This window comes from Thunnus thynnus, chromosome 4 (genome assembly GCF_963924715.1).
Source record: "Thunnus thynnus chromosome 4, fThuThy2.1, whole genome shotgun sequence".
NCBI lineage: Eukaryota > Metazoa > Chordata > Actinopteri > Scombriformes > Scombridae > Thunnus > Thunnus thynnus.
In genome coordinates this window covers 15,205,866-15,221,911 of record NC_089520.1, presented here as the reverse complement: position 1 = coordinate 15,221,911, position 16,046 = coordinate 15,205,866, and the positions used below count along the sequence as shown (strand labels likewise).

Genomic DNA, 16,046 nt, shown 5'->3' with positions numbered 1-16,046 from the left:
AAGTTAAAAAGATAAACTCTGTGCCTACTTTTCTCATTTACATGCTATGTATTCAGTGCATTTCAGTAGTTTCATCAAAGTACTATATAACTCTTAGATTATCTGCTCCTAAAATACACCTTTGTGTGTAACTGTATGAAATCTTACTCCAGAAGACATATTTGATCTTATGGGTTGCCAGAGTGCTTTTGGAAAAATGCACTCACGTCCTAAGTAGAACTAATGATCTAGATACAGGTGAATGTGGCTACAGGTGTGTTGTTGGCACAGGTGATGGGGATGATGTCAATAGTATCTGTCAGTTCAACATTAACTTCTTTTGTTTTCCAGGGTGCACAAGGGCCTGCTGGACCTCCAGGACCTGCTGGAGCCAGAGGAATGCCTGTATGTACAGAATCTTTCTGACCATGAACACATACAATTTAAAATTATTGATGCATGGCCATTTATTTATGCTGACTTGACCGTCATTCTGTCTTTTATAAGACAAAAGTGTGAAGTTCTGAATTACATTGTGGCTACTGTTGCAACATAAAAACAAAGATAAGTTAAATTATTGTAAGTTTTATCTAATTAGAATGTTGTCTACTTGTTCTCAGGGACCCCAAGGACCCAGAGGTGACAAGGGTGAGGCTGGAGAGGGTGGTGAGAGAGGACAAAAGGGACACAGAGGCTTCACTGGTCTGCAGGGTCTGCCCGGACCTCCGGTAAGCATCCAAGCTGAATGTGAATCTATCTGCATCCAGACCTTTGTACACTGGTCTGGTTATGGTTTAAAATAATCCTTGTTCTGGTTACAGCATATTCCTTTATTTATTCTTTTCATAACTGATAGTATTTTATTTATTGCTTCAACTAGTTTAAGGTATGTTTAAATGTAGTCATCTGTTTCAGGGTCAAGCTGGAGACCAGGGTGCTACTGGACCTGCTGGACCTTCTGGACAAAGAGTGAGTTCAAACATTACCAAAATACTCATTTGTTATTAAAAAAAAAAAAAAACTGGAATATCATCAATTCAAAAATGAATAAAATTAGTTTCTTCCCATGCAGTGTCTTTAGAGCTTAACATCAAAAACCTCCCTCCATCTGTGTATTTAGGGACCACCTGGACCTGTTGGCCCTGCTGGAAAGGACGGTGCAAATGGTCTGCCAGGACCTATCGGACCCCCTGGACCTCGTGGTCGCGGTGGAGACACCGGACCTGCTGTGAGTACCTACTAGAACCTTCTCTGCCTGTGACATTGATCTTCTTCTGAAAAATATAACAAGATAAAAATACCTTTTAGCTTGCAAATGTGTGCCTTCACGTAATTCAAATCATTTTTTTGAGTTACATTTAATTACAAACCTACACTGTGCACAAAAAGACATATGTTACATGAATGTGGCCATTTATTTTATGTAATTCAAAATGCCTTTAAAATTTGAAAAGGTCCATGTTGAGAGTCTGACTGTGCAAAATTCACAGCACGTAATAATATCATGAGTTCCAGATCTACGTCATGCTGTTGCTGATATGGATTGAATGCAGTAATATCTGCTCAAATCTTGTAATCCCATATGATGTGACCTGCTGTAATACACCACAAAGTCACTGTATATTCAGTGTAATGTTTCCTTTTTGTCTCTGAACTGATAAGAAACTGTGTATTCTGCATTCCCCTTAATCTACTGCAAAATCATAGTCATAGTTAAAAATTAATTGAGAAATAATTCTTTGTTAAATAATCAAAATATACAAATGGAGATATAAAAAAATCATAAATAAGGACTGATAACATGTGTGAAAAGAAAAATGGGGATAATTCATGTAAAATTGAATTGAATATTTCAAGATGAATTTAACCTAACAGGAGTCTTTTCTGGCTTTTATACCTACACTGTCATCTTAATAAACAAATGAATAGAATCAAATAATGAAAAAAATGCCTATTTTAAACATCTGGTTAATATTTGGATAATAGTTATAGATTTAAGAGCCATTTAAAATGTACATACAAAAATTCTATATAACAACTAATGTCAAACATATTAGAAACTCTCTCACAGTTCAGCCATCAAAGACATTTCTGCATTTTTCTTGTCAGATGGTGCCATATTCGTACAGGCTCACAAGACAAGCTGTAATCTTTAGTCAGTTTACATTCAACATCTCAGATCTCAAGAATTGCAACAATATCATGGTTGCTTTATACTTACATGTATACACTATAATGTAAAACTTTGACAACAGTGCTGAGGTGATCATTTAGAGTTCATGAAATTGGTTAAGTGATATTTAAATGGACACAAAAAAAACATGAAGGAAAGAAAAGGTTAGATTAAAAAGCAACCAGAAAAGATGCAGCAAGAGCTCTTGTTGGCATCACCTGAGCTTGTTTGCGAAGTGTGCATTGTTGAAATAAGAGTGAAGTCTTAGACAAGAAAGATGAAATGAGACGAGAGAACAGATTGCAGAACAGATGGCCGCATTTTCTGCCCCATTATGGGAGATGAGGAGAGTATTGTCTAGTCTGACTGGAGAGGGGAGAATAATCCAACATTTGTGAGCAAGAGATGACACTATATGAGGAGTGATGACAAGACAAATGGTGTGCAGTGCTAAATATAACCCTTCTTTCTCCCCATTCTTCTTTGCCTCTCAGGGTCCTCCTGGAAACCCCGGACCCCCCGGTCCTCCTGGTCCCCCCGGCCCTGGCATCGACATGTCTGCCTTTGCTGGCCTGGGTCAGACTGAGAAGTCCCCTGATCCTCTCAGGTACATGAGGGCCGACCAGGCCTCTGGAAACCTCCGCCAGCACGATGTTGAGGTAGACGCCACACTGAAATCCCTCAACAACCAGATTGAGAACATCCGCAGCCCCGAGGGATCCAGGAAGAACCCCGCTCGCACCTGCAGAGACCTGAAGCTCTGCCATCCTGACTGGAAGAGCGGTGAGTGACACCAATGGGAATTGGTCAAATAGGGGTGAGATGATGAAGAAGACGGAAGCTATATGACATTTCATCTTGGCAGCTCAAGTTTGGTAAAGTTAAGATTTGGATTAGGTGTGTCTGACTCTGACTTGCACAGTGTGTCATAAGATTACCAGTCCATGCAGCTTTTTTTTTGCAAAAAGGGTGTATAATGTGAGGAAAAGTCTCGTCCTGGAAGCTGATTTTTTTTGTCCTTTCCCTCCCTTTCTCTGCCTGTAGGAGAGTACTGGATTGATCCCAATCAGGGCTGCACAGTTGATGCAATCAAGGTCTTCTGTAACATGGAGACAGGGGAGTCCTGCGTCCACTCCAAGCCCTCCAACATCCCTCGCAAGAACTGGTGGTCCAGCAAGAGCAAGGAGCACAAACACATCTGGTTCGGAGAGACAATGAATGGAGGATTCCACGTAAGTCCTACTTTCATTCTTCTGTGCAGTCACACGAGCTGATATATTCCCTCTAGTGTAATCATAGTTTGACTCTTGTTTGTTTTGTCTTCCCAAAAAATTCCCCAAATAATGTTAATTTTGATTATTTGGGTCTCACCCACGTGCAACCCTGCACATGATAGGTGGGTGAAGATAATGGTTGGTTGGATGGATGGATTTTAACTACTGGTATTTTTTAAAAAATAGGAAACTCAGTTCCAAAAACATCTATAAAACAAAAATGTGGGTGGAAAATCTCATTTTAAAAAATACCTTTTCAAAACTTTCAACACAGTGTAGCTATTTTTTTATGTTATGTGTGGGGACTATACTGTACAATCAGCAGGCTGGTTTTCACCCCCAATCCCCCCCTCACAATTTTCTTTTTACTTTCTAATACAAGAAGCCAAAAATGTGGACATTATTTTCAGTTATACGACAACTTTTGGATGCACATGAGCATAAAATCTGGGTAAAAATCAGTTTAAAGAATTCTGGTCCTTTTAAAGCCCTTGTTTGGGGGACTTTGGTGACTCCCAGTATCGACACTGTGTATGTCACTAATCCTGCCCACCAGGATTGTTCATTGATATCTGCAAAATTATTTTAACAATTAAATAATCACATACAAATTCTACATGTAGGAAAATCTCAGCATTTTTTCTACAAATTGGTTAAAACCAAAAGCAATTAGCCTTACTCATGAGGCATTTATAACAGTTCACAACATTGGTTCCATAATAGAGTAATAATAATAACTGTTTTTCTCACTTACTCCTTTCCTGTGGCCTCATGCAGTTCAGCTACGGTGATGAAAGCCTGGCGCCCAACACTGCTGCCATCCAGATGACTTTCCTGAGACTGCTGTCCACTGAGGCGTCTCAAAACCTCACCTACCACTGTAAGAATAGCGTGGCCTACATGGACGCCTCAACAGGCAACCTGAAGAAGGCCGTGCTGCTGCAGGGCTCCAACGACGTGGAGATCAGAGCCGAGGGCAACAGCCGCTTCACGTACAGCGTGATGGAGGACGGCTGCACGGTAAGATTGGACAGATTGAACACACACACACACAGAGTACACGCTTTTTCATGTAAATATACATTATATAATAAAACAAACAAAGGGAGGATTTTATTCACAGAACACTAAAGCTCACACAAATTCTCCTCACAAATGTTTAGCGCTCTCTCTCTCTTTCTCTTTGGAGTTCACTCAGACTTACCAAACCAATCTCATACTTTGGAATTTTGTAGAAGTCATACTGTGGGTCATTTAACAGCCACTGTGTGTTTTTTTTCCCCCTGCACAGAAACACACGGGACAGTGGGGCAAGACAGTGATTGAATACAGATCACAGAAGACCTCTCGTCTGCCCATCGTGGACATTGCCCCCATGGATATTGGTGGAGCAGACCAGGAGTTCGGAGTTGATGTCGGGCCAGTCTGCTTCTTGTAAAGAACGAGGGATCGAAAGAGAAAGAAGAAGTGGGAAATTTAAAAAAATAAAAACGAAAGAGGAGCACACTTCAGATAAAAGAGGAGAGAAAGAGAGAAAAAGAAAAATCAAGACACTTTTTTAAAATGGGACTTTTTTTCTAAGTAAAAAGTGCTTTTCCAAGTCGAACTCCGTAGGATATCTGCACTGAATGGCACCAGCAACTGTCATCTGTGATTCATCCAGCATCGCCTCCAGTCAACTCGCCCCCCCCTCCCCCTATGGACACCCGGTGATCCCCAAAGCCCCCACTTCACCCTGGGTGAACAGCAGCCCCCTCCAGACCCACCCCATGAACAAGAAGGAGGAAGTACGAGGAGAGTACGGGAACATACCAGGGAACTAGAGAGAGAATAATGTGTTGGTGTTATTTATTTATTGTTTAGGTTTGGGTCCCAGGTGTGGTAGAACTGAGTTTGTTGCTAAGTAATGAAAAGCCCACTTACACATAAAAAAAACCTTATCCACCAACTTTCTCTCTTACTTCCACCTCTTTTCAAACCCCCTCACTCCTGTACCTTATCCACTAAAGCATACGTATCTCTTTGAAACCAAAAATCTTGCTACATAGAAAGTGCAGGTGTTCCTATTTCTACCACCACAGTGTGTATCAAAAAGTTACTGTGTATTATAATAAACTCGATGGTGCTATTGTTGTAAAACAGTCTGTATTTTTTAACAACCAGATACTCATATGTAGTGCCTTGTATATATGTATATATATGTATATGTGTGTATACATATATATACAGTTTCTCAGAGAGTGCATTTCACCCCGGGATTTTGGATTTCAGGGTGATAAATGTCCCTGCCTTTTCCCCACCCTCCTGCTTCAACCCCCACACAGAAACAAACATGCCCGTGATGATTTTTTTACACTTAAGGCATGCCCAATTTGGAACGAATAATGAGTTTAATTTTCTTTTTAATTGTCTCAATATTTGTTTTGACATTTTAAAGCTACCTCACGCTAAAAAAACAATTTTACAAATCAAACTAAGGCCTTCGACCCCTGAATCTTTGTTTACAAACCCCATAATATTTTAGAAAAATACAATCAATATGATCCTAAGTTTGGTCCTGAAAGCCCAGTCTCTGCTGCCCGCCCCCCCCATTTGCACCTTTTACCCCTCCCCTCCCCATCCCTCTCTACTTCCTCTCATCAGTCCCCTCACACAGGGCGTGCCCTCTGCCTTGGCGTACACACACTCACACAAACTGTTGAAGAGATTTAAGGTGTGTTTGACTTTGTTGCTCCAGTTTCTGCAGCCAGCGCAGAGGGTTCATTTGTGTGAGGTTGTGTATATTTTTTATTATTAATAATAGTATTATTATTAATAATAATAGCATTATTATATTATTATTATGATCATGACTTGTTTTTGTTACGTTTTAATTAATGTAAATTGGAAATAAAAGACAAAACCAAGTAACAGGCTGATGTTGCTTTTTATTTATATTCTGTTTTGTTACGTAGTTCGAAATATCTGCGGCAAAAGTTTTTACTCTTCCCCGAGGAAATTCCTTAAAAAAAGTAAAGTCACACCCAAATATTTTGCTGTGCTCTGTTTCCACTGTGTGTTTTTGGGGGGAGAAACAGCTCAGATTTTAAGAAAAGGCAGTGGAGGGGGCCAATTTGATTTTTTTGACGATGATGAAAGAACAAACAGAAACAAGTTGAAGAAGGAGGTGGTGAAAGTCCATATCATGTACTTTTTTTAAATATATGTAAAATAGTTTTTTCAATCGCATGGTAGAGTAGAAATAGGAAACACTGCCAACCATGACCAGCTCATTCTGTGAACTGATAATGTCTTCCTGTACTTCTATTCACCTTCTTGCCTTTTTCAACCTACAGTAGCAATAAAAGGTAGAAGCATTTCTATGAACAAAGTAGAGCAATGTTTCTTTTATTTTTTATATATTTGTCATTGTTGATTTTTTTTTTTTGTTTTTCCTGAAATCACTTTTTGATAGTTCATTTATTATTATTTAATGTAATGGTTTCCAATCTATGACTTTATCCTTGTTTGAGTAATTATTGGCATACAAACAGGAGAGAAAACAAATCACCGGGACAGAAATACATCACTAATAAAAAAAATACCTACAGAAAAAAACTAACACAGAGGACATGTTTGGTTCTTGTGTTTTGGGTTGTCAGCACCATTGTACCTTCCCGAGCCAATGAGTGTAGAGAATGATGCATTTGGGAAATTAAACTCTGGCACATCAACATTTGTGACAACATTTAGGAAATATTCTGAGCATGTAAAGTTACACTAACAGTGCGTCACAAGTTCATCCACAGACAGTTTTGTTTTCAAAGTCACAGGACAATATCCAACTTTTTTATTCCAATCTTTTAACCTGTGGTCTACCAACCAGGACCAAGTTTTACATGGAGCAGTTATCGTAACAATATGAACATCGCTCTACTCATAGTTTCACTGACTCTAGCTCTTCTTCACAGATTGTCTTCATCCTGAAAAACACAGGTTGAACCAGTCTTTCTCTGTATACCATATCAAAGCATGCACGTCACATATAGCACAGGTACAGTACACAGATAGTTGACTTATTCTAAGTTTCGCTTCAGATCTTACGTTACCAACCCAATTGTTAGAACAAATGGGGTACAATACATCCATGAACACTTAGAGGGTCATAACTGTACACTTTAATTTATCACTGAGGGGATTCAGGACACAGTGGTTCCCAATCTTTCTGACTTGTGAGGCTACTTGTGGCCCCCCCAAAATCAGCCTATTTTTGCTCATAAAAAGAGTGTTTTTTTTTCTTCTTTGTTTTAATAATCTTTAAAAGGCTACAAACGGCTAAAATTATCCTGTAATTTACAAGAAAAAACATATATTGTTTGAAAAAATGATTATAATTTTTGTGTAGCAGAAATCCGTTTCCAGAGTTCGTATCCTGTTAATAATCTTGTGACCTGTGACCCCTCAAACTGAATTTGCAACCCCTTGTGTGGGGGTCTCAACCCCCAGGTTGGTAACCACTGCCCTAGTGTGTTTAGGGCAGTGGTGAATGTAGTTGACTACTAACTGAGTGAGGCCTTTCACAGTTTCTATTTGTAACAGTGAAAAATGACAAACGCTCATACATTAACCACACACTACAGCCTCCCCTCAGAGAATAATGCTCCACAGTAAATACGATTACAATGAACTTGTGAAACTAAAAATAGGTGACGGTTCATCCGGTCAGGTTTCATCACATTTATGCACAAGGCTGAGCTGGATATTCAGCACACCTACAGTGCATGCTGCTTGTCAGGAATGATTTTAATCTGAACATGACAGCAATTCAAAATGTACTAAATGAGAAAATGAGAAAAGTGTTATTTTCACAGTGACTTGAAAAAAAAAAATCAATTATGATCCAGCCTGTGTGGAAAATGGGAGATGGAACGATTTGTACACAACAATCAGTGCAGAGACGACTGAAAAAAGCAGAACTCAAGAGATTAATTAACGCTAAACTAACAGAGCTTCTCTCAGGATAAATAGCTACACTAATCTAATTCACAATGTTTATAACGAGCATCTTAATAATCAATCCATTTCTAAATCTGGTTTGAATTTTCTCTGTACCGGTGACAGCTGTACACTAAGCTGTCCAGATATTTTAGAGCTGATTGCTGCAGCTTGGAGACAAAATTGTTCACCTCCAGCTCTAATGGCTTCCTGAGAGTAAATTTAGATCAGCAGTTCTCCACTGGCACCAAAACAACTGGCTTAATGGTCGTGTACTGGGAAAGGCTTAAACAGCATCCATGCAAAAGCAATGTTATCATAGTAAAAATGTGCTGTAACAATGCACAAAACGCACCACACACTTCAAACACATTCACACATAAGCAACTATATGAGGACACACATTTGAGATTACACACTCTCCTTTTTGACCTGATAAAGACACTACACTTGATTAGTGCCTTTCAAGTGTTCATTAAGGGTCAGTTGGTCAAAGACTCTTAATTAGAGCTTAATGAAAGATAAAAGAGCATAGTAAGGGGCATGGTAGGAGGAGAAAATAAAAGCATAGAGGTCTACAAAGGGAGATAGAGGGTTATAAAGTTCAAAGAATGTCTTTCTTTCTCCACAATTCTTACTTCATCCTTTCATATTATTATATATTATATATTTTTTTTGTTTCAGTTTCCTTTCTTTTCTCTTGGCACAGATGGGTAAGAATGGATAAAAAAAAAATCACCCCTCGCTTTTCAATAAAATGCAATAGGTAAAGAAATATTAAGAAAAAGACGGGGGACTCAGTCGTAACAAATATAAAGAAATATTGCAATCACGAAACACAGCTGTAAAAGGTTAATTTCCTACGTATCACTGCCATCCACAGTCGGCTTACAGTAACTCCTCACAGCATTTTGAAGTTTATCAGTTGCTCTCCATAAAAATGGCATTTGATTATTCCATTTTAATTACAGCCAAAGCAGCCGTTCAGAAACCAGTGCTTAGAGTGTCTGTCTCTGTGGGGGTCTTGCGTGGGCTGGGCAAACTCTTCAGGTACTCCAAATGTCTGCGTGCCTCGGCTTGGTTCTGCCTCACATAGTACACTACATACACAATAACCATGAAGAACCACACAAACATTGTCACCAGCATGGCCACATCAGTTGTTTTCCTCTGCAGGCTGCAGAAATTCACCCCAGAATCCAACAGTTTGACCAGCGATTGACCTGCATGCTCGCCCTGTGACCCCGGGTCCTCCCACCTGCTCCCCTCACCCACCCCTCTCACAGAGCTCTCACAAACGATTCCGTTCACCGTCTCGGGCTCTAGGTTCAGAGTCTCCATCAGCTCCTGCAGGGTGCAGTCACAGTGCCAGGGGTTGTGGTAGAGTCGTGTCTTTGCACGAGTGGAGCCGAATTCTTCTCTGCTGGCCTGCCTCAGCTGGTTATGTGAGAGGTCCAGCAGGCGCAGCTCAGGGCCCAGATGCCGCAGAGCCCCTGAGGACAGTGAGTCAATGCGGTTGTGGGACAGGTACAGGTCCCGCAGGTGGACCAGATCACTGAAGGCACTCTCTGGGATGTTCCGGATGTAGTTGCGCTCCAGGTGGAGGGAGACAGTTTCCGGGGGGATCCCCTCTGGGATCTCCCGCAACCCTGCATCCGAGCACAGCACCGTGGCCGTGTCCCAGGCACAGTGACAGCTGTCCGGGCACTGCGGGGACGCTTGGCCCCACAGAGCCAAGAACAAGAGCGAGATGCACAGCCATGAATGAAGATCCACTCCTTTACCACTCCGTCTTCCTCCACTGACGCTGGTACATCTCTCCTCACACCAGCCTGTGCACATCGCCTCACCATAGCCCCCTGACACACACCAGGTCCCAATCAGACACACGGTCGCACCGGGAGAATCTGACAGATTGAGAAAAAAAGGGTCAGTCTGGAACAGATGACTCTCTCTTTCTCTCTCTCTTTAGAAAGCCTTCAAACAAATGCAATCAAAATGAACGCTGACAGGGGAGATTATTATGTTTAGGAGGAGGAGGAGGAGGAGGAGGAGAAAAAAGGTCAGTGGGTAAAGAGGTAGACAATGAAATGAGCTTAAGCTGATTTATCTGATAAATACGCTCCTGCACAGAGAGACTGTGATACTAAAGCACCAAAACATGTTTCAATGCAAGAAAAACATCACTTGTAATTCACATTGCACACTAATTTAAATCTGGTGGCGCTGCTTTTTAATAACTTGACTTAGGATAGGCAACAGTACATTTTATTGCAGTGATCCCTCATGAATCACAGTCTAACTAGCAGTAATGATCATTTAATAAGGTTGAAAACCCCTTTTGTATTTCTGCATTAAAAGGACATAAATCATTTAACATGATCATCTGAACTCCCCCGCCTGTCTCTTCTCCTGCTGTGTCCTGCCTGCGGCTAAAATTCAAGACCACAAGAAAAGCATTGCATTACGCTCATCAATACATGTTCATCTCATTTATCCCTCTATTTATTTTCCCATGATACCATAGCTCCTTAATCATATTCAATGGGTAGAAAGGAGGGGGGCGTGCATTGTAGGGATGGAGGTTAGAAAGAGGAGGGATCGATAGCCCAAGTATTGCCTGCTGCACTATTAACAGCAAGAACATCAATCCTGCGTATGTCCTACAGTCAATAAGTGACAGAGCTGGAAAAAATAACCCAGCAGTAGTCTGGGGTAAGCATGTGCTCACTACTCATGCAGTTAGGAGGCAAAAGTAAAAAAAAAAAAAAATCTGGCTAGACTTTGCATCACATGGGCAAAACCTCTGGAGAATACACTACATGTGTTATGTGTGTTAAGCTATTTTAGAGCCGCTGCAAGTCTCAGCTCCCTGCCTGCCCGGCTGTCTGTCTGACTTTTTTTTTTTTTTTTATCTATGTGGGTCTGTAAATGGTGTCATTTTAGGCTGTTCAGACAATACAATCAGTTGTCAGAACATTTTTGTTTTGCTGAGACAAGTCTGGCCATATGACGTTCTTGTTCCAAGGAAAAAATCACAATATACCCCTTTAATTTGATTACAAGACAGTTATCTTAAATGTCAAGCACTTTATGCTTTCTTCCCCGTCTTCATAACAGAATCAAAACTGTCATATGTCTCCATTCTCCTGCATAGACATCACACACTGAAGGCTCCAACCTCAGACTAACAGTGACCTGGATTTGGATTTTGATAGCCTAAAGGTGACTGACTGACTGACAGCTCTGTAATGTCAATCAAGTGGCCCAGTATGTCTTGTGAGGAAAGGTGAGGATTTTGTGCACCATTCATTAACCATCTGTTATTAACATACTGAACGTAGATGCATGCAAATCCCCAATTTACAAAAATAATCATCTGCTGCATGAATAACAATGGGAATGAGAAAAGGTTGAGAGTGAGACAGACGGGGATGAAGACAGCAGACACAGCTGGCGCTGGAGCCACAGCTGATGATTTCAATTTACAATTTCTTATTCATATTCCTCATTATTTTCTTAAAGTAAAAGGACACATAACCTTGATAGAAAAGAACACAGTGATCCCTGCCCTGATTCTGAGTCTGAGCTCATGTTCTTATAGGATTAACCTGCACTGAAGTCATAATTCATTTAGGCTATAAATCACATTAATCTGGGTGAAACAGGTCAATTTGACTATCTGAAGGTAAGGAAACTCAGAAAACAGATTTTATGGCTTATTGCAAGCCAAAAAAGTGGCTGTTCTATGTATCATATTTGCAACTTTTGAATCATAAAGGTGAAGTTTAGTGTTTGCTATTTTGTATTCGCCCCGTGAAGCTACCATCAAAAAGTTAATACAAATTAAAAAGGAAATCCTAGACTATAACTATGTAGTCACTAATTATTACACCAAATGCATTATAATTAGAATATTATAATGATTTTACATACAGACATAAATGGATGAAAAGTATTTGATTAAATAACTTACGTGTAAATGGTTTTTTGAGAAGTTTTGGATACAGAAGATGGAAAAAGATGTTTTTTTAGACTCCGTTTGCAGTTTCTCTTTCAAATTTTTTCCAACAGCAGACTGGACATCATCTTCCTCAATGTTTTTTTCTTTGAAAAAAAAAAAACCTGTGTGAGCAGCATCAGTTGAGGCTCTGTGATTTGTCTCCTGCAGTTTGCTTCATCACTGACTGTCGTACCTCTCTCTCCGTCTCTCTCACACACACAGAAAGAGAGAGAGAGAGAGGGAGAGGGAGAGAGAGAGAGAGGGAGGGAGGGAGACAGAGAAGACAAACATAGGTGGTGTGCCATCAATCTCTCTTTCTGAGAAGCTTACCTCCATATGAGATATTAACTTAATTACCTGTAGGTATAATTAGATTCTAACAATTATTTCTTCCTGCTTTCCAAACTTTGATTGAATCCCAGGAAGGTGCACAGGTGAAAGGACAGACATTTTTAAAAGGTAGAAAGACAAACATAGGTGTTTAAGAAGAGCTACGACACCTGAAAAATCAACCTGTCACCTGCTAACTTGCAATAGATGTCAGACCGTTATTTTTCATTCGTCACAGAAAGATAAATGGGAGTGCTGACTAATAGACACAACATTAAGATCTTTTTTTCCGGCTTATTATTGGAGGTCAATTATAGAGAGACTTAATCTATCTCTGTATAAAAACTTCAAACTACAGAAAACCACTGTATATCAAGTAAAAATAAGATTGATTTACTTTGAACTTGTGTTTGTTACCCATACAGACATTCTGATGATAATTCTCCTACATAAATACATATTACAATCACAAGGGAGGGAGGATATGGCAACCTTGAGGCTCACATACTTACCAGGGTCACAAATTTCCATATAAATAACAAGATGAATGCACAGTGTGAGAAAATACACCAGGCACAAACTCTATGTACAAAAATGTTATTCATGGAGGTTTACAGTTAGGATAAGTACCCTGCTCTCTCTTTGCCACCATGAGCAGCAAAAATACCTGCTGAACTACAGAAGAGCCCTCGGGGGGGAAAGGATGGGTCTGACAGCCATGATGGTACCCCCTCATATCCTTCCTCTCTGCCTCTCCACCCTGTCCTGCTCCTGTCAACCTGCTAAAAACGATGACATATCCAGTCCAGACAAATATAATACAGAATGCTCCAAGTATGATTCAGCCCCCCCTCCTTCCTCTGTTTGGAGCTAAATTTTTGTGAATGTTTTGCCCTTGACCGGTGATTGTCCCCTTGGTTGACAAGAGATGGAGGCTGCGGACAAGCTGAGTTTTGTGTTTTTTTTAGATACAAAACAAGGGACAAAGGATGCATAATGAGAAAGCGCATGATGGCAGAGAGCAAAATTCCCCCTCCCAAATAAGAAAATGTATTACACATTGTCTATTTTTCTGGCCCCTGAACTGAGAGTGAACAGTATGATGATGGGTGAGAAGTTCAATGTGCAGCAAGAAAAGCAGAATGGGGGAACCAGGAAAAGGAGGGCGTTGGTGGTTATGTTGTGTCTGTTTGGGATGTTCTCTGAGGAAGCACTTCTAATGGATGTACATGCCTGGAGCAGTTTGTTGATGACAATGTTGACAATGTGAATTCAACTGGAAAAACCTGACTTCAGTGAAGTGAAGCGGTTTGGCATCATCTGTTTGGCTGTAGTCCTTGGAGGGGAAAACTGAATGAACCTTACACATATTTGTAAACAGAAAGAGGCAGAAGTGGAAATGATCCGACAGCCAGTAGCAGAAATCCACTCTTTCAACACACATGGAGGATTAAATGCATGCTTATGACTTTTGTCTGTTATTTTGTGTTGAGAAAAGAAGAAAGGACCGGAAAATACATGCCCAGCAGTGTGGCTGTGTGTCGACTATACCCGATGGAGTGGGAGAGATAGAGATAAAAAAAGCAGTGGAGCATTTCTTGTAACTAGCCTGTCTTTCTCTTGGGACTGAATCCACTAACAACAGGTCAGGCTGGGGGCAGGTGTTCTGCTGAGGCTCTCAGTAGCCATTTTTCCACAGTGCGGCCAACTGGGACTTGCCAGGGCTGGAGTCGTCTAAAAATGCTTACGGCAAACGATCAGCACAAAGGTTTGGTCTGTTGCTTTGTTGTTAGAAATTACTATGTGGCAAATCGGAAAGACGCAAAATCATCCTGGCTCTTTAGGGGGAAATAAAATAACAAAATGAAAACCAAACTAAAAAATCAAACAAAAAAGCAAGGGGAGGCTTTTGAGGATGCTTGGAATTTTAAAACACAGTCAGAGCATCTTACGATTTCCACTGCACAGCAATCAGGTGAGTGCACTTGATCGTGAATAAGCCTGAAATTGTGCATGCAAGGGTAAAGTGGTGGCTGGAAACTCAAATCAATACATATTAGGCTACAAGTCAGCTTTTGTTCCTTTCAGTGTGATGTTTCTCTCAAAGTGTCTGCTGTTACACCGCTGTGGTGAATACAACACCTCCTCTCACAGAGGTAAACTAAAGATATGGGCCATCGTCTCTGTCTCTCAAAATAACACAGTATTGGTTGGCAGAGATTAAAATATGAAACATGTGACTGCAAAGGGCTGTCAAAAATGTGTATAGATTGGATTGAGACCTTGGCTCAGGTCCAGCACAATAGAGAGCAGAGTAATAACACTAAAATGTGTGTGTGCTTGTGAGACAAGAGGTAGTGTGGAAAACACGATGCAAAAGGAAGAGTACCTTTCCAAAGCTATGAATAAAGATAAAAAGTAAATGTCAACACTCGCAGCTGAAAGGGAAACAATTACTCAAACTTCAGACTAAATATAGATTGGATGAGGGATTAAGAGCGTTATTGTTATGACCGTTTTACTGTCTGTGTAAATTCCTTGACTTAAAGACATAAAATGTACCCAAGACAGCAGGGCGTCTCCATTTAGATAACGAGAAAAACAAGGAAAGCAAAAGTGACGGAAAAAAAAAAGACTAAAAGAGTCTTGTCACTCAAGAATTAACAGTCCGCACCACTGAGCAAAATGAATGACAAATGTGGAATAAAGAGAAGCTGCAGAGCAACATTAACAGCTGTAAGCAACAAATAAGTTGTTTTTTTTCACTGCTGTGGCATTTTCCTGATGGAAATAAATACACATAGGGCAAGAGCAGCAGAAGGGCAGCCTTGTGGCAAATGCAATAAGGGAGGAGTAGTAGGAGAGATATGGAGGGAAGAAAACCTGGAGTATTAATGACAAAATTCAAGGCACATCCCCCGACTTTATTACAAGGAAATTGACTCTACAGCTCATCCCACTGCCGGTAACCTTGTCACAACTCGGGCTGCCATAAGGAGTACCTCTTTGTGGCGTTTGAAAATTTAATTTCTCAGAATTGATCAGGGCTCATTATTGACGCTTTGATCTTAGAGCCAGCGGAAGTAGCCTTTTTGTCTCTTTGTAGTGCTACAGTTAATGTAAGCATGCTGGAAATGAAAGGATGAACCTCTCTCCAGGTGTCTCTATAAATCGACCCTTGAAAGGTAAGGCCGGGGTATTCACAGGCTTTGAAGATGCTTTAGTTGGTGTGCCAGACGACATCACATTGTCTCAGCTGAAGGTGAAAACCAAGCGATATGAGCAGAATTTGAAAAAAGAATCTCTTTATTGC

General features: G+C 40.4%; 2 protein-coding genes across 3 annotated transcripts in view; one reads left to right on the top strand and one right to left on the bottom strand.

The window, feature by feature from the left end:
- Positions 1 to 6,336, top strand: part of col2a1b (collagen, type II, alpha 1b) — a 53,490-nt gene extending 47,154 nt beyond the window's left edge. For both annotated transcript variants that reach the window (XM_067586893.1, XM_067586895.1), the window contains 8 exons: positions 331 to 384; positions 600 to 707; positions 895 to 948; positions 1,100 to 1,207; positions 2,647 to 2,935; positions 3,197 to 3,384; positions 4,204 to 4,446; positions 4,718 to 6,336. In XM_067586893.1, coding sequence (XP_067442994.1) covers positions 331 to 384; positions 600 to 707; positions 895 to 948; positions 1,100 to 1,207; positions 2,647 to 2,935; positions 3,197 to 3,384; positions 4,204 to 4,446; positions 4,718 to 4,864 — 1,191 coding nt within the window. In that variant the 3' untranslated portion in view covers positions 4,865 to 6,336. The remainder of the gene's footprint in view (positions 1 to 330; positions 385 to 599; positions 708 to 894; positions 949 to 1,099; positions 1,208 to 2,646; positions 2,936 to 3,196; positions 3,385 to 4,203; positions 4,447 to 4,717) is intronic.
- Positions 6,337 to 6,843: 507 nt separating this feature from the next.
- Positions 6,844 to 10,304, bottom strand: LOC137181298 (leucine-rich repeat-containing protein 3-like). The gene has a single exon (XM_067586896.1). The coding sequence runs from the start codon at positions 10,240 to 10,242 to the stop codon at positions 9,385 to 9,387; it is 858 nt and encodes a 285-aa protein (XP_067442997.1). The 5' UTR covers positions 10,243 to 10,304; the 3' UTR covers positions 6,844 to 9,384.
- Between the last annotated feature and the right edge of the window lie 5,742 nt (positions 10,305 to 16,046).

Excerpts from the sequence above, each read along its gene's own strand:
- LOC137181298 (XM_067586896.1), bottom strand. The coding sequence starts at position 10,242 with ATGTGCACAGGCTGGTGTGAGGAGAGATGTACCAGCGTCAGTGGAGGA.